This window comes from Cebidichthys violaceus, unplaced genomic scaffold, assembly GCF_023349555.1.
Source record: "Cebidichthys violaceus isolate CVI_PGR_0920_01 unplaced genomic scaffold, fCebVio1.0.p SCAF_16, whole genome shotgun sequence".
NCBI lineage: Eukaryota > Metazoa > Chordata > Actinopteri > Perciformes > Stichaeidae > Cebidichthys > Cebidichthys violaceus.
Window position 1 is genome coordinate 14,392,665 of NW_027176329.1, and position 18,638 is coordinate 14,411,302.

At 38.1% G+C, this 18,638-nt stretch overlaps 1 protein-coding gene across 1 annotated transcript; it reads left to right on the forward strand.

Moving 5' to 3' along the window:
• The first annotated feature begins 261 nt into the window (after window positions 1–261).
• Window positions 262–12,999, forward strand: LOC137872928 (cell division control protein 42 homolog). The gene is made up of 6 exons (XM_068711438.1): window positions 262–365; window positions 3,173–3,277; window positions 7,501–7,573; window positions 8,483–8,592; window positions 8,692–8,889; window positions 9,341–12,999. Exons 2-6 carry the CDS (start codon window positions 3,173–3,175, stop codon window positions 9,428–9,430), a joined length of 576 nt encoding a protein of 191 aa, XP_068567539.1. The 5' UTR covers window positions 262–365; the 3' UTR covers window positions 9,431–12,999.
• The last annotated feature ends 5,639 nt before the right edge of the window (window positions 13,000–18,638 follow it).

The following is an 18,638-nucleotide window of genomic DNA, read 5'->3' on the forward strand; positions in this document are numbered from 1 at the left end:
TGTTTTTAATTTAATTTAATTTTATTTAATTTTATTTTATTTTATTTTATTTTATTTTATTTTATTTTATTTTATTTTATTTTATTTTATTTTATTTTATTTTATTTTATTTTATTTTATTTTATTTTATTTTATTTTATTTTATTTTATTTTATTTTATTTTATTTTATTTTATTTTATTTGACAGCCTGATTCACACTCCAGACCAGAGCGTGGCGGTAATGCGCCAATTCATTGTTTTGCCAACCGCAAATAGACCTCAAAAAAGAAGAAGAAGACGAACACAGCAAAAGTCCTATTTCCGGTTTCCGCACTGTGTCGGGAGGGGAACGACGTTACCAGCACTCCACCTGAGAAGAGACAAGGTAGTAAAAGTTAGCTGTCACTGTCTTTAGCTGTGATTAACTGACGCAAAATGACATATCAACAGAGACACGGCTATTTACTTCAGAGCGACTCTTTTATTGTGAAAATCTGTGACTGTTAGCCTGCTGACAGCTAACTCGGCTAACAGCTGTCAAAACAAACAAGTTTCTTTTATTAGCTAACTCTGCTAGCTTCGCAGGAGTAAACGTTTCAACATTTAGTAGCTTATAAATGCTGTCAACGAGTAATAACGTCGTTCTTTTATAACTTTAACTGTGTGAAAACAAACTGCTAGCTTTCGATAAAGACGATAATTTGGATTTTTTTTTTAGTTTTTACCTCTGTTTTCTATGCGGAAGTGACTGAAAAGTCAGTAACACAGAAGCTAACGTGAGAGAAATGATCACTTAACGTTAAAGCTCAACAACTTAAAGTCTGTAAGTTGGTTCAATGGTCTTAACTTTCTGTCTTTCTTAGTTGTCAACAGGCAGCATCGTTGAAGCAATGACGGCATTTATTTAGTTTGTTACCTTAATTAAATGTTGATTTCAGCATTATATTTACGTTAAAAGGGCATAACATTTGCGTTTGATTCATTTTATGAACACTTTCTGTTTTATAACCGATGCTTTTGGCAGGAAATTGGTTTTGAGCTGAAGTTGATGAACAGAAACTAATCAATGATTGGTTTATTGTCAACATCCTCTGGTTACAGCATCTCAATTTAATTAATGATCTAGTTTTATATCATTGGGTGTCATATATCTACTAAATGTATTTGCCGTTCAGATAGATGACAGGTATTTGTTTTCATAGCCTGGATATCTTGATGTCTCACTGAAGAAAAGTACAGACGCACTCGATAAATTGGGGCTTTAATCGACCGATATTTACATTTTTATGACAAATTTTCCAAATTCAAAAGGCGTGTTGTTGTCCGACCAGCAGTATGGTGTCAAGTCCTCAGATCTGAGAAGATGTTACCAGAGAATCTTTAGGTTTTATACTTGATATGATTACATATCTGTAATCATCAAACTAGTTGCAGAGTAATTCTTTATTCTGTTAATTGATTTATCATTTCAGCTCAATTCCATTCATCTAAAAGAACTGTATGTATTTAAACATTAAGTATTTGCAACCGAATACACGTGCATATCTAAATAAATACACAAAGGAAAAAATAAATTGATAGTTAGGATATTGTTAAAAAGTGTATTAAGTATATAGTGTGTATACTTTCATGCAAATGCAAATTACTTGTTTGTCATCTGTTGACAAATCAATGCTTCAACTAATCTTTTCTTTTGCTTTTAGTAACTTGTGACTTACTGAGTGCTTCTGTAAAAGATGACACTTCATTAAAGAGTAGTTTGTTAATTAAGATAAATAAAATAAACAGTAATGAAAGTAATCAGTTGCTGCGTCTCCAAAAACCAGAAGATGCAGCTTAACAGCGTGCAGAATAAAAACAATAGCGCATTCAAAATACTTGTTCCCACAATTGTCTGCATGTGTTTGTGGAATTCCGCAAACTTAACCGGCGTCATCGTCGCTGCAGAGGACCAGTTAACTTCTCCCTCAATAACCAGCTGAGTGCTGCCAAAAGGCCCCCAAAACAAAGAGCCAGTGATGGAGCGGAGGCTCCATAACCTTTTACCATTGTCCCCCTTAATGAAGCGCCAGGCCCGGTATGTGAGCCGGTCACAGGATCTGCAGCCTGTAGAGAACACTGCGTTACGCAGTCCTCTCTGGTTCTGTCTCAACACGCTCCCCGACGCAGACCGGCTGGAGCTCGTTTACATGCGTTTAGTCCACCGTGTGACGTTATCCTCACAGTTACTCGGGCACATAAACACCTTTTCTGTTTAGGCTGTTTAGGCTCATTTCCCACTATTTATACCTGTTCTACAGTATTATTCCCATTATCAACAAATCTATTGTTTGCTGCATCAGATAAATTGAATATTTTGCTCAACTAAGAGCCCAAAAGATTCAGTTTGATGTGAAAGAAAACAGCAAAAACAGGCAGATGTTCACATTTTTTGCCGTGTTTGCTTAAAAGTTAACTTAAATAATTATCAAAGTAGTTGCAAATTAATCTTCGGTTCATCGCCTGTCGACTAATTATTTCAGCTCTATTTTAGTGCGAAGTTTAAAATACTTTTAATCTTAAAACAATGATGCATCTATAATGTGCTGATTTAAAGTGGAAAATGTCTAATATATATATATATATATATATATATATATATATATATATAATGTGTATATATATGATGTGTGTGTGTATATATATATATATATTACACTTTCATTTTTAATATTCTGCGCTTTAAGTGTCAGAGACACAATGGAGTGCAATAAACTACCTGCTGTATTTTGCACTTTGCTTATTTAGTCTCACAAACTACCTAAAAAAACATCTGAATATTTCATTTGTCCAGATGTGGAACTGAACAATGTCTTTGCATTCATGACGCATTCTTTGTTGATGTATTCATATTGTTTTTAGATTTACAGAGACTTCACTTTTTCAGAGTGATATGTCATTTTTTCTGTTGTATCACCTTTTTAATCATTTTAACAAATAGTGATGTTGTAAATGTGATTTTTCTTTTTGTAGCTTATTTGGACCCAAACTATCTAACTCCCTATATATTTTAGAATAAGTGAGTTATAATACACTCAATGTATTTAGTCTGTAATTCAATCTTTCTTAGTCTTAACAGTTTTTTCGTCCCCTTCCTGTCACTCCTCTCTCCTTTCCTTTCCTTCCTTCCTTCCTTCCTCCCTCCCTCCTCAGATGCAGACTATAAAGTGTGTGGTGGTGGGTGACGGTGCGGTGGGAAAGACCTGCCTGCTCATCTCCTACACCACCAACAAGTTTCCCTCTGAATACGTCCCCACGGTGAGTAGCTCTGAGAACAACAACGACGCAGCAGCAAGCTGCTCCAGTCACACAGGAAGTGACGCTCGTTTACAGTTTGGGGAAAAAAAACACAGAAACGCGGCCGGTTTACTTCAGGATTACTCACTTCTGGTTTCACACCATCCAGACCTCAGATAAGACCAGATAGAACTGTATTCATGCTGGAGGTTGAGACGGATCCTGCCAGAGATTGATCACAGAAAAACAATCATGAACATCATGTTCCGTTTGGATATTCGGAATTAGGGATTTTTTCCAAATGGAGCATTTTCTGACTAAGATATGTTGATATTCAGGTTTTCGGAGCAACAAGAATACATTCACAATATCTCAAAGTCTCAATAGAATTATTATTATTGCCATAAAATTGTTATTTTATGGCACTTATGCGACACACGGCCTCCTTCCTCTTCACGAATGCCCAAAAGAACAGCCCATATTTCTGGTGGGAAAGAGAAAAGCTCCTACTTTTAAACATCATGAAGGATTTGGATATTAACAGTTTTTTTTTGAATATGTGTAAATATCACAACGTCGACCTTTTCTAGAAGGTGTTTGAAGGAACGAAAGGTGGATCGAACTAGTCCAACCGTCTGAGTGGAATATTTATTTTTATTAACAGTTTATTAGAATGTCTTTTTCGGAATTGCCAAGACACCTTTTCATGTCTGTATGCTAACAAGAGAGCAAAGGCCAGAATAAGGTTAGCTTAGCTTAGCATAAAGACTGGAAACAGTTGTTGACCCGCTCTGTAGAATCACAGGCTTTTATTAACACACCTCAAAGTATCTGCTGCTTGCTGTTTGGATGGATTCTTAGGATTGCAGCCCTCTTTTGTTTGGGTGTGTAGATAATATATATATATGTGTGTGTGTTTGTTCATGTTTGTACGTGTAGATGTGTGTGTGTGTGTGTGTGTGTGTGTGTGTGTGTGTGTGTGTGTGTGTGTGTGTGTGTGTGTGTGTGTGTTTTGTTAACTTGTGTTCATGCAGCTGCAAGTTAAAACATGAGAGATTCTCTCTGGTCTGAAGCAGTAAAACGGCCTCACAGGCTTCTGCGGATTTAAAATCCAGACCGTCACCTCAGCCCAGACCGATCCTGCAAACTCTGACTTTTTCTTTTGGGGGGGGGGGGGGGGGGGGGGGGTGCTGACTGACTGTTGACAGGCAGGACTGTCCTGCTGGAATGATCTCAAACATCTAATCGATGGGACGCTTCACTGACTGCTGACGGCAATTTGTCGAATAATTGTCGTCTGGTTTTCTGTCGACACAGTTTGAGGGTTGCAGAGCCAGCAGTGCTGACTCAACGTTATCTTCCTCTTCCTGTCTGTCTGTCTGTCTCCAACACCTCCATGATGTAACTGGGTACATGTATCAGACCACCTACTGTTATGGGTCGGGTAACTGGATAAAATGTGTCACACTTCATGTCGTTTTATCATAATTTCCATATACACTCAGTTGCCAGTTTATTAGGTACACCTACGCAGCCAAAACTAAATCTGGTCTCGGACACGTGTTGTCGACTAGTTGATGAGCTGAATTCATCTTTAAATCTTGTGTTTCAAACACAACTTATTTTTCTCCTAATCCTATGACTAATACTCCATTGTAGTAAGTAAACACCTGTGAAATTCAGCCATATGCTAATACAAATAAATCTTATTTTTGTAATTGTTTTTATTTGTATTTATTTCTTAAATCTTATCTAATTTATTTATCTTTATTTTTTACATAACTCCCACTCCTCCAGGCTGCTTGGTCAGAAACAATTGTTATTTTTTTAATGGTTTTATGACGCCTATTGTTTTTATTGCACACTCAACATGTCCTGTTGTTAGCAGCAGCACGGTTACTCCATGACAAACGCATGTTTTATCTTCAACCTTTGAAAGCAATAAGCCCGTTGATGACTTGAGTTAATCATGGATTAAGTACTGATTGACGTTTAAAGCTGGTTTGTTTTTGTAGACCCTCTTCCTCCTGTGTTAGTTCTTCTCTTCTCTTTCACTCTGAGATCCATTACAGCGATCACTCGCTAGCTTTCTGTTTCGTCTTCGTCACCTCGTCGTGTTTTTTTCGTGTGGAGCATTTTTACACCATCACTGCTGCTTCCTGTCAGTCAGCTGACCACCAACACAACAATAACAACATCAGGAGAGAGGAAGTCTCCTCCAGGAAACAATCACTCACAAACATGTCGCCTTATCACATTTCAAAGTCACATCCGTAACATTTTATCTCTTTGTTAGTTTCAGTACGAGCTGAGATTTGGTGCACAAATCCAAGAGAATACTTTATATTATAGTAACACTCAATAACAAAACCACTAGCTGGGCTCTTCTCCGTGGAGCTGTGGCTCTTTTCCACAGAACCAGTTTATTGTGATCACTCTGTTTCTAGAAGCTTCTGCAGTCTGAGCTCCGTCCAAACACGTCATCAAAAAACCTGTGTGTGTGTGTGTGTGTGTGTGTGTGTGTGTGTGTGTGTGTGTGTGTGTGTGTGTGTGTGTGTGTGTTTATAGTTTGAGTTTTATTGAAATGTGTGTGTGTGTGTGTGTGTGTGTGTGTGTGTTTATAGTTTGAGTTTTATTGAAATATGTTGGTGTGTGAACAATGTGTGTGTGTGTGTGTGTGTGTGTGTGTGTGTGTGTGTGTGTGTGTGTGTGTGTGTGTGTGTGTGTGTATGTATGTGTGTGTGAACAATGAGTGTGTGTGTGTTTATAGTTTGAGTTTTATTGAAATATGTGTGGTGTGTGAACAGTGTGTGTGTGTGTGTGTGTGTGTGTGTGTGTGTGTGTGTGTGTGTGTGTGTGTGTGTGTGTGTGTGTGAACAATGAGTGTGTGTATGTGTGTGTGTTGATAGTTTGAGTTTTATTGAAATATGTTGGTGTGTGTGTCTCCATGGCTCATGCCTCAACGTATCACTCAGTGTCTCTGTCTAAACTTGAACTGACTAGTGTGTGTGTGTGTGTGTGTGTGTGTGTGTGTGTGTGTGTGTGTGTGTTGTATTCCTGAACTCTTCAGTCAATCTGTCTGATCGGTTGAGGTTGTCTCTTAGTAACATTCAATAAAGAATTTTGAGTTTTTACTGAACAACTAGAAGAAGTAACAATAGAAGTACCCTTTGCTAAGTCCCGCCCCTTAAACACAGACGGGCCAATCATAGCGCAGCATCGTCCAGCTCTGACTCAGTGGTTTCTGATGCTCTTCATGTTCAGACGAGGCTTAATTCAAATTTAAATTGTAGGATTATTGTAGGGATAACATATTTACATTGTGATTTAAATCAGGGACTGAGCAGACATTGTTCATTTAGTTTAGTTCGCCTTTTCAGCACTGAGGAGATGTGGCGGTTTGACCGTGCAGCCAACAGACGTATTTAAATAAAGACTGAACGGACGCAGGAGGAAACCGAGCTGGAATCCATGTTATGTAACAATCGATGCAGCTTCCTCTCCTGCAGGCCGCATCCTCCAGTTTATCTGGATCCCAGTTCATCTGAGCCTTCAGTAGTAATGATGCTAAGGATGTTTACATGCACTTAATAGCTTTGATGTGCTCAAGTATGTAGCCTCTCACTATTAGCATTGTTAGGATTTTATCTACACTAGTACTCTTACCGGTTAGGTTTCTTATTGATTCTTTTTTATTATATTGTGAGAAAATAAGACTATTAATTAAGAAAAGAATCGACATTGGTGTCTAATTCTTTCTTGAGCAGCAATACAAGAAGTTCCTGAATATTTGAAATGCATTCGCAGCTAAACAATTAGCTCAGTGGTTAGCTTTCATTGATTAGCCTGTTCTTATTAGTAAACTCCATATGGCACCGCTGACGTTGCCTGCAGTGGACGAGGACGGACGCTGCTCGACAAACAGAAGAAAACTGAACATTTCTGCAGATTGATGTTCTGCTTGTTTACAGATGTTGTGAGGAACTGCTGCTGTTATCTCCTTTTACTTGTGAGGGTTTTATCATCAGAGACGATGCATCATCGTCTTCTCCTGTCTTACAATTCGTGTTTAGAGGACGGGGATTTGTTAGAGTCCAGAGCATGTGCGTTTCTCTATTATTGGACACTCGCATGTCTCTTTAAGATGATAAGTATACTTACTGTTTTGTTTTGAAGAATGTCTTTTTCACATGTTTACTTCCTTCCCTATTGTGCTTCCTCCCGTCTTTCCTCTCTTCCCTCAGGTTTTTGATAACTATGCGGTGACGGTGATGATCGGCGGGGAGCCGTACACTCTGGGACTGTTTGACACTGCAGGTAACACATACAGTAGTGTAGTTTATAACCTGCTGTGTGGGTATAACAGGAACCTTAGCAGGAACAGTAGTGCTCCTGTGGTAGCAGCAGTATTGTTGCATTATTCTCTGAAACGCCAGAGGGAGCGCAAACAACATGTGTTATGAAGAATCAAAAAGATGTCGAGTGTAACCGGCAAAACGCCTCAAACCAACCTCCACAATGCTGAGGAGGGATTATTGTTAACTGGAAGCTCATATCTCATATTCATGGGCTACTTTACTGTGTTTGTAAAAGCCTTGTAAAGAAACAAGTCAAGTATTAAAAGCATTTTAAAGAGACAAATGTTGAATATCCTGTAAAATATTTCATTTGGCTGCAAAATATGATGTAATGTCACCCATTGGTTTGTGGACAGCGGTTTTGAAGCATTGAATTTGGCTTTTTTTTTGCCGTCGCCATCTTTGTTTTTTTGCCACCAGTGAATGGAAGTGACCATATTTGAACCGCAGATGATACGTCTCTGGTAGAGTCCTGTCAATCACTGTGTAGCCCCGCCCTAAAGCATACCCTTCTTTATCTCTCTATTTGACTCTAAATGGATCATAATATACTAAATGAACATCATGGTGTTTTGAAGAAGACTTGAAACTAGAGATTGAGACCATAAACTCATGTTCACAATGTTTACTGAGGGAATAAATCAAGAGAGAAGTAGAGTCATTTTCGACTAGACTTCTATACAACCAGAGGAGTCGCCCCCTGATGGTCATTAGAGAGAATGCAGCTTTAAGACATGAAGCATTGGCGTCAGTCTTCAGAATTGGAGGTTGCCGCCTGGTTGCTGCTTATTTCACCTGCTCCACTTGGTACACAGTGTTTTCTTGTTGTCTGCTGTCGATCACAGAGTTTGTGTGTCTCCCCCTGCAGGTCAGGAGGACTACGACCGGCTGCGACCCCTCAGCTACCCTCAGACCGACGTCTTCCTCGTCTGCTTCTCTGTCGTGTCACCTTCCTCGTTTGAGAATGTCAGAGAGAAGGTGAGTTTGTGTGGTTGAGCTTGACAGGTTTTACTCCAGACTCAGACCTTTGCCCACATTACACGCCTCGTCCTTCTCTGACCGCGCCTCCCTCCACAGTGGGTGCCGGAGATCTCGCACCACTGCCCGCGGACCCCCTTCCTGCTGGTCGGGACTCAGGTGGATCTGAGAGACGACAGCAATACTCTGGAGAAACTGGCCAAGAACAAACAGCGAGCTCTGAGCTGTGAGAGTGGAGAGAAGCTCGCCCGAGAGCTGAAGGCCGTCAAATATGTGGAGTGTTCCGCTCTCACGCAGGTGAATGAAGACGCCTGTAAAATACATTAATGAGGCAATGAATGTATAGAAATACAAATATATAAATGTTTTTTTATCTTTCAATAAATTAATGAAACTTCTTTTTATAATTATGAATAAAATTATTAAATAAAAATCCCCTAATAAATAATTAATAATAAATAAAAGTAGTATATATTTATTTAGTCAACAATGTTGCCTCATTTATATTTATATTAATATATATTTATTGCCTCATTTATTTATTGAACTATATTGACTCATTTATATATTTATATTTGCACTTATTTATTTAGTTATAACGTTAATATTATAACTTTTTCACCTCAGTATTTTTGCGATATTTTCTCTTTTCTTCTGATTTTTTGTTTGTTTTGTTGTTTATGAGCAAATGTTGATATAAGATGTAAATGCAGCTCATCCGTGTTTCTCTCTGGTGTCTCGTGGTCAGAGGGGTCTGAAGAACGTGTTTGACGAGGCCATCCTGGCTGCTCTGGAGCCTCCGGACAACAAACCCAAGAGGCGCTGCGTCCTGCTATAGACACCACAAGAGGAGGAGGAGGAGGAGGAGGAGGAGGAGGAGGAAGAGGAGATGAACCTAGGCGGGTACAGAGGGAGGGAGGTGGACGAGGTAGACACGTGTTTAAACAGTGCCTTCAGCCGTCGTGACTTAACGTGGGCGTGGCGTCGGAGGAGCCGAGCTCTCGACAGGCTTTATTTTCATCATAGATAAGTGTTTTGGATTATATTATGACTAACACATGTGAACAACACTCCTCACTAACCAGGGGGGAGGGGGGGGGTAATTTTAGGAAGGAGTGCAGGTTGCGCAGTAGAGAGGATTTCACCTCAGACGCCTTTTTTAAAGATGCAGAGCAGTGGATGGAGTCATGGTTACAGATGAAACTGCCAACTGCCGCCTCAAAATGATGACGTTTCTCAAAAGTCTTGAACTTTAAGAACTGTATCAAATATCTGAATAAGATTTATTTTATTTTGGTCAGTATACACAGTTGTGGAGAACATCTGTGTTTATTGAACTTTATGGTGGAGCTGATGTGCTGTTTTCATGTTCTTGAACCTTTGTGCCTCACTTAAGTATAGTTGCTTGAGTCAAAAATGTCCAAAAACTACAATTTTGAGGCGTGATCTTATAAAACGTATGATTTTAAACTGTAATGACGATGGGCTCAAACATTGTTGTTTCATTGGGGACATTTTCTTCCTTAAGTAGCTGAGTGTCTGTGTTTTGGCTACAAAGTTTATTATAGGAGCTGAGGTTGAACTTCCAAAACTAGAAATAAAACTCACGACCTTGCCAAACTTTGAGAACATGTTATTTTGAAATTATCAAAAAGAATTCAAAAGCATTGAAAAGATGAAAATGTCCCTCGTGAGGCACAAGGGTTAAGTCACAGTAAAATTCATTAAAATTTAAAATACACAAGAAAATCTTCTAAAATCTTGGTCATTTGAATCTTTGTTTGGTTTAAAGCAGGTTGCATTTGGAAAAAATAAAAGTCCAGTAAAAACATCAATTCAGCATTAATGATATTTATTACGAGCCACTGGTCTGAGAAGATCAAACTAAACACTTTCCTCGAGCAGAACTAACGCGTTTTTTAATTTAAAGAGACGTGAACATGTGACCCAGTTGGTGAGCAGCATTCCCTGCAGCTCAGTGGACCATCGGTCCTGTTTACTGGAGGAGTCTGAGAGTAGTGACTGAACCTGACTTCATCCATTTCAGTGGGAAGAGATTGAGTGAGCTAATTACAGCTTTACTGACTTCTTCTTTGCAGTCTACAAGACGATACACACGCACACACACACACATATGCAGCAGTTAATGACGGCAACACGCAATAATCTTTAACAACAACGTGCCGAGAACGTTTTACGTGAAAACTTCCCTCGAGCCGCCTGGAGTCAACCTGACGACAGAAATGTTCCCGTAATAATTAGTTGTATTGTCAGTGTTGTTTTCTCTCTCTGCCATCTCACTGTGTACGTCCTGAACCGAACACTCCACCAACTCTTTAACGACATTCCATCTAATATAGAGTGGGAGAGGTGTTACATATATAATTATAACATCTATAAATCAATACTATATTCATTTTGAGATCAAATCATTCTTACTTCTTACTGATGGAGATGATTAAAAAGTTATACCCTTTCAAACACCGGGGTGGCGTTCATAGTTGCAGCGATGCAAATTTGTAAATTTTGCTGTAATTAAATTGCAAGAAACTGATAAGAAAAAGAATGCCGAAATAACTACACAGTGATGCAGATTTGTCCAAAAGACTGAATTAGTGGTTTGTCAGGTTTGGCCAGCGAGACGACAAGCAAACAGCTTTTAAAATGCTTTGTTTTCTGAATGTTTGGATCGATTAGTGTCGGGCTACGCTAACGTTGTAGCTGCTCCATCAACACTCGAAATAGCTTCATCTACGCATAAATACCGTCAAGACGTTGTACTTCATAGCAGTCTGGTATCGTTCATATACGTACAGTATATACAGTATATACACATAGTAGCGCCCCGCGAATAGTGCGCTTCGAGTTTTGGTTTGAACGCAGCATTAGTTCGGACTAAAGAGACTCGCTGTTGTTGTAGGTTATAGTGTACGCACAACGTGATCGGTTGATATATTTGCCGTGCGAGAGCTCAGAAAAACTCAAACAACAAAAAAGCATAAATATTTGCATTCCATGTGAACGCATTCGTGACAAAAACAACAGTTAGGAAAAAAAAATGAATTGTGTCGTTGTAAAGGCCTTTTAGGTTCATGAAAGATGTGGATGAACTTCCACTGACATGGAGGCCACCAGTCATCTCAACTGTGAACCAAGAGCTTTACAGCAAACACAAAACAAGAATCTCAGAAAAAAGGACACCGAAAAAGGACAGCGTCCGTCCTATTAAGACATCTGATAAAAGAAGGCTTCATGTTGCACAAAAAATAACTACAAATGCCAAACTTCACCTCATATATTCAATTGTTTGTGTGTAAAAACTTCCAGTAGTCGACTGTAAATGCCTTAAAATGTTTCCTAATCAAGAACATTGCTGCCTTAATGCTTCAAACCAGTTTAATACATATATAAGTCCACACAGTGAATGGTTTTGGGACAAATGCTCCTTTTCTTCTTCTTCTTCTTCTTCTTCTTCTTCTTCTTCTTCTTCTTCTTCTTCTTCTTCGTCTGTTTCCTGTGTTGACTAAATAAAATGGAGTTTAAACTTTCATGCTTAACGCTGTTGATAGTCGGCGTCATTAAATAGCGAACATTTCACACTCGACCTCCTCGTATCGTGCGCTGCTGCTGCTCCGCTCTCCTTCTGGACGTCGAGTGCCGGTTCTGGTGCGTTCACGCGTCCTGGAGGCTGAGGAGAGGAATACCGCTCGGTTTAACGGGTCGTCTGTGTTGTTTTATTTGGTCGGACAGCAGATTCATCAGAGCTTTGGGGTTATTAAAGATATCTCACTTAAATAAAGTCATCAGTTATACCATCAGGCTTCTTTAATCAGCTACACGGATGATTTATTGTTTATTTATTGTTTTAATGTCATAAACAATAACTAACTGGGGATCCGTGGAGTAGTGTTTCTGTTTAAAGGGGAATAATTGATGGTATATTTGTGTAAACTAGATACTATTTTCTGGTAGAAAGTCTTTAATGTCTCTAATACTGATGGTCCTGGTCCAAAAGGAAAAACTATTTAAACCCTTAAACTGAGAATTTTCCCATTAAAATGAACTAAAATTACACTTAATTTTTCCCACTGTTTTGATGATGACGTTTAATTCTGATGATGTATGGATGATTACAAGTATTATATATATATATTTCTTTGCTCCTTATTGTTTCTTGGGGGATGTTATATTAACAGGAGTTTTTTTTTCTTTTTAGATATTTTACTATTACTTGATGGTTGAGTGCCAACGGTTTGAGAGTGTCACAAGCTAAACAATCCTCATAATAAAAACAATACTTATTAAGAGCTGAAGCAATAATTACAGATGTGGGGAGCTGCTCTGTATGGAAAGATTACTGTGGAACTGGTGGGTGTTTGGAAATAATAAAAACAGTACTTGAATGTTGTTTCACTTTGATGTGGGTTTTTTTTCACAATTGAGCCACTTATTTCTTCCTAATATTTTGTTTAATGAGACGTAATAATACATTCTGGGAAATTTAGCATTTTTTTTAATTAATCCTTTCCACAGCAATGAAATGGCAACATTTTGTAGTTGTGAAATTTCTAAATAAATTCTCAAACTTTTATTTGTTTCTTTGTTTTATTTTTTGACATAAATCGACTCCCATGGACAGTTAAAGAGATATTATTATAGAAATAAATTAATGGACTGTAGGATGGAATATGACAAGAATACACATTTATAAACAGGATAACAAAATGTAACTTCAATGTTTATTTACAGGATAAATTAGTCTTGGAGCTACGTGAAACATAACATCCACATAAAATATATAAAACATAGTAAATAATTTAAAATATATTATAAAACAAATACAGTGTCTGTCAACTCACAGTAGATTGTATACATAAAATCTGGGCTCATATTTAAACAAATTGTTAAAAGTGAAATTTTGGATTTCAGTGAAAAGAAATTTTAAATGACTGTGCAGCCTCTTATTTTATCCCATTTGTCTATTTATATATTATTAATGTATGAAAGTGTTCTTGATTTCACTCTGATTGATACACTAGAAATTGAACTCGAGTAAGTTGCTTTTTTATGAACATTTTCGAAAATTTTGCAGAAAAACATCATAGAACATGTAAATATTTGTATTCTTAAAGGTTACATCTATACTTGGAAGTAACTTGATGAATATGTTCTATTCTATTCGTCCGATTTGCACTTTTTCACTCCTAAATTGACACATTTTAACTAAGCATTTTAATGTTCAGACCTTTACACATCGGGGGCAAAAATGTGTTTTTCTTTTTCAAACTGCTGTTTTGTCAGGAGTACTTTAATACACAACAAAAAGTTTACACAGCAACGCATTATGTTGCATCTATATTTATAAGGATTATAAAACAACAACACGGAGGCTCCGTAGTCCGAACCAAGATTTTATTTTTTCTTTTCAGTCTTGACAAAGGCGTTGCAGACCAGATCCACTCCTTTCGCTCTTACATTTCACAATAAAAGCCCCAGACATATATTAACCGCTGGCAAGTATTTCACATTTTTTTGTCATTTATTTGTCACAATGCCGTTGTGTAAAATTGTTAATTCTTAGAAATTTGATTAAAGCGAGTCATGGAGTGGGTCCAGCCATCATAAATATGTTTGATCATTTATCTTTAATCTAAAGACGGGATGATGAGATAGAAATATTATTTGGCAAATCTTTTTTTAAACTAATGGCTCTTTTAGTAGCATCATAAACACGTAATTTCAACTACCCACTCTACAAACAGTTTATCTTGAGACACATATAACAGTACAAATAATACAAATATAACTGTTATTGCTATTATTATTATTGCTTGTATTGTAACATAACAGTAAAATCGATAACATTGTTACTAGATTATAATTAATCCTTTTAATGTGTTTGATTGTTCTGATGGCACATTTCAGACTCCATACTTTGTCGGTGTTCTCTGCACACATCAGGTTAGTGCAGTACCTGGCGGTGAACGGTAGGCGGAGCTGTTCCACTGGTTTTGAGTCTGGGCCTCAGTGAATACAGTATGTAAATGACCTGGGTTCATTTTGATTGGCAGACTAAAATGGATCCTTCAGACCGACGTGGCACGGAGACTCACTCGCTCCTTTGTCTGACAGACGGCAGCGACTGAAACAGACAGAAGCCGTGAGAAGAAAAATGATTTATTCATACCGGCATCTCATCTTTTTCCCCCTCTTAAACCTTTCTCCCATCATCTCTCTCTCTCTCTCTCTCTCTCTCTCTATCTCTCTCTCCCCCTCTCTCTCTCCCCCCCCCTCTTTGGTTTGAAGTTGTGAGGTTGTCACTAAAAAGCTTGAGTCACCTCCATTTCACAACGGCCACTTCTATTATTGCAACACGTTCACTGTCTTCTGAACTTCTCCCATCGCTGTGTGTTGGTTTGGGATCATGACTGTGTCACTGTGGGTTTATTGAGCTTTTTACCTGAAAAAAAACAGGCAAATTTTAAGATATTTATTCGATTAAAAAAAGCCGTTATAGTTTCATTAAATTTCCCCAAATTCAATAGTAGCTACGAAGAACATCTCGGACTCGGAGTTTTCTGGGATGCAAAAGAGAAAAATGAAATAGGCCCTTTAGAAAAAAGATACGAGGGTTTGGATTTTGTCACGTCAGCACATCCACGATCCAAAGGCCAACTCACGAATGAGCTTCATAAAGCTTTTGGTCACGTTTGATTTTTGAATATAATTGACTTTTCCTCAGGTTTCTGTATTTATTTGATTCATGGCACAAAAAAAAATCTGTAAACTCATATATTAACTGTTCCCAAACCTCTACTTTACATGTTTCATATAGTAATTATGTATTTTGTGTGTTGTATCATGTGACCAGTGGTGGAAAAGTACATTTACTCAAATACATTAAGTACATTTTACTCCACTTCTTTTATTTGACAGTTACTTTCTACATAAAAACATTTGACCCCAAAACATGAGTCTATAAAATATAAAGCATTGTTATAGATTAAACAATCCAACAGTGCGTAATAGTTAGAATGTGTTAGTTATAATATATAATAATCTAATATCACATGTCATATACTAATACAGAAAGGGGCCAATCTGCATAAGAAGTACTTCTACTTTTGACACCTTAAGTACATTTTTCTGACAACATGTTTGTACTTTTACTAAAGTGAAATGTTGAACTTGTAATGGGAGTGCTTTTACATTGTTGTATGTGTACTTTTACTTAACATTATGGATTTAAATACTTCTTCCGCCACTGCATGTCACACATGAGCAGCCAACTAAATCCAGTTTCTCACATGTAGAAACTCTTCAGTGCAATTATGCGTGAAAGGAACATTTTTAAACAAATAGGTAATTTTTACACAGTAGATTTAAACGTTGCACCTCAACTGATTTCCTATTTTCTCCTTCAGGTTTTTGTTTAGTTAATATAAGATCAATTTCTAAACATTTTATGCTGTTATGTTTTGCGTTTTAATACCGCGACTAAACCCATCAAGTCAAACTTATTGGACGTCTAGCTCACCTAACAACCAGGTAAATTAAAAGAAGTATAGCTACAGTTTCAGTTTCACTCTGACTTGATCAATCAGAGCCAACTTATTGTATTTATTTGGCGGCCATCTTGTCTTGTTCAGCCTCTGACACTTTGACTGCTGTCTGTCCCAACACGCCTCGCTCTCTGCCGGTTGGGCTGGTGAATATTATTGGATGTCCATCTGACCTCATTATAAGTGCGTTGCCACGGGCAACCAGCTTGGAGAAGAACGAGGGGGGGTGTGTGTGTGTGTGTGTGTGTGTGTGGGGGGGGGGGGGGGGGGGGGGGGGGAGGAGTATAGAACAGTTGCATCATGGGATAGAAACCTGACCTCTCTCTTTTTTTTCTTTTTCTTTTTCTTTTTTTTCTTAGAGGGCGCACACGTGCACTAATGCACATGTGTACACGTGCACACATGCAGAGCGTGCACCCACAGTCACGCGCACGTACGCACAGTTGGCCTGAGCACAGATACAAGAACTGGCATGTTGAGTGTCTTTATGCTGAGTCGGAACAACAATGCAACATTTGTTTGTGGCTGATTGTAAAGAACACAACATGTACAGATAAAGTCACACACTGGACACTGTTGTTGAAGGAATAACAACACTGTTTGTTGCTTTAATGTGTCTCTTCATGTCGAGTTTAGTGTTGAAGTTTGTTGTTTGAACTATGAACAAATCTGATACAATCACACATCACTTTTGCAAGACGAGAGTTTAAAACAGACAAAACACATAACGTAATTTTTCAAAAGATAATTGCAAAAAGAAGTCTGATTGTATAGAAGTCTATGAGAAAATGACTCTACTTCTCTTTTGATTTATTACCTCAGTAAACATTGTAAACATGAGTTTATGGTCTCAATCTCTAGTTTCAAGTCTTCTTCATTACAGCATGATGTTCATTTAGTAAATTATGATCCATTTAGAGTCAAATAGACCATAAAGCAAGGTATGCTTTAGGGCAGGGCTACCTTTTGATTGACAGGTCTCTACCAGAGCTTTGTCTGACCTGGGAGTTGCCTTTGTTTTCGTCTAACTCTTTCAGTGTGTTTTCAGTTCATGAAAGTTATTTGTAACATTTTTGGTTGCCTAAAAAATGTCTTATTCAGCATGCAGTTGTACTTAGCTCCACCCTCTAGTGTCAAAACCAAAATGGCGATGTCCGAACACCAAGATGGCGACATCGGAAAACCAAGATGGGGATGTCCAAAAGCAGAGATGTCAACATCCAAAATCTAAGATGGCGATATCCAAAAACCAAGATGGTGAAGTCCAAAAAAACAAGATGGTGAAGTCCAAAAAAACAAGTTGGTGAAGTCCCAAAAATCAAGATGGTGAAGTCAAAAAACTAAGATGTCGACATCCAAAAAACCAAGACGATGAAGTCCAAAAAACCACGATGGCGACGTCCAAAAATGAAAATGGTGAAGTTCAAAAAACCAAGTTGGCAACATCGGAAAACCAAGATGGCGACGTCCAAAAATGAAGATGGTGAAGTTCAAAAAATGAAGATGGCGACATCGGAAAACCAAGATGGCGACGTCCAAAAGCGGAGAAGTCAACATCCAAAATCTAAGGTGCCGATGTCCAAAAATGAAGCCGGTGAAATCCCCAAAAACAAGATGGTGAAGTCCCAAAAACCAAGATGGCGATGTCCAAAAACCAAGATGGTAAAGTCCAAAAAACCACGATGGTGAAGTCCAAAAATCAAGATGGTGAAGTTCAAAAAACCAAGATGGCGACATCGGAAAACCAAGATGGCGACGTCCAAAAGCGAAGAAGTCAACATCCAAAATCTAAGATGCCGATGTCCAAAACCAAGATGGTGAAGTCTAAAAAAACAAGATGGTGATATCCAAAAAACCAAGATGTGAAGTCAAAAAACCAAGATGGCGAAGTCCAAAAAACCAAGATGGCAACGTCCGAACACCAAGATGACAACGTCCGAACACCAAGATGGTGACAGCTAAAAATCAAGCTGGTGAAATCCCCAAAAATAAGATGGTGAAGTCAAAAAACCAAGATGTTGACCTCCAAAAAACCAAGATGGCGATGTCCAAAAACCAAGATGGTAAAGTCCAAAAAACCAAGATGGCGACATCCAAAAACCAAGATGGCCACAGCGAGTGTCGTGTTTGTATCATGAATGTTGTGCGTCAGTGTGTATGATGATGTGTTGATTACGTGTTTATATTCGTGTGTCTCTATACTTTTATGTAAATCTTTAGATCTTTGTGTCCTGTTTGTTGTGTTTGATATCTTTAATTTTGTGTGTCTACATTGTGTGTCTGTATTCATGCACGCTTTCTGGGTGTGTACGCTTATGTCTATATGTTCACATTTTTCACCTTGTATATGTGTGTGTGTGTGTGTGTGTGTGTGTGTGTGTGTGTGTGTGTGTGTGTGTGTGTGTGTTTAACTTGTTTGATTTGTGTCTGTGTTCATGTTTTTGGATGCCTGTTTTCAAATATGTATGTTACAGTCAGACCATT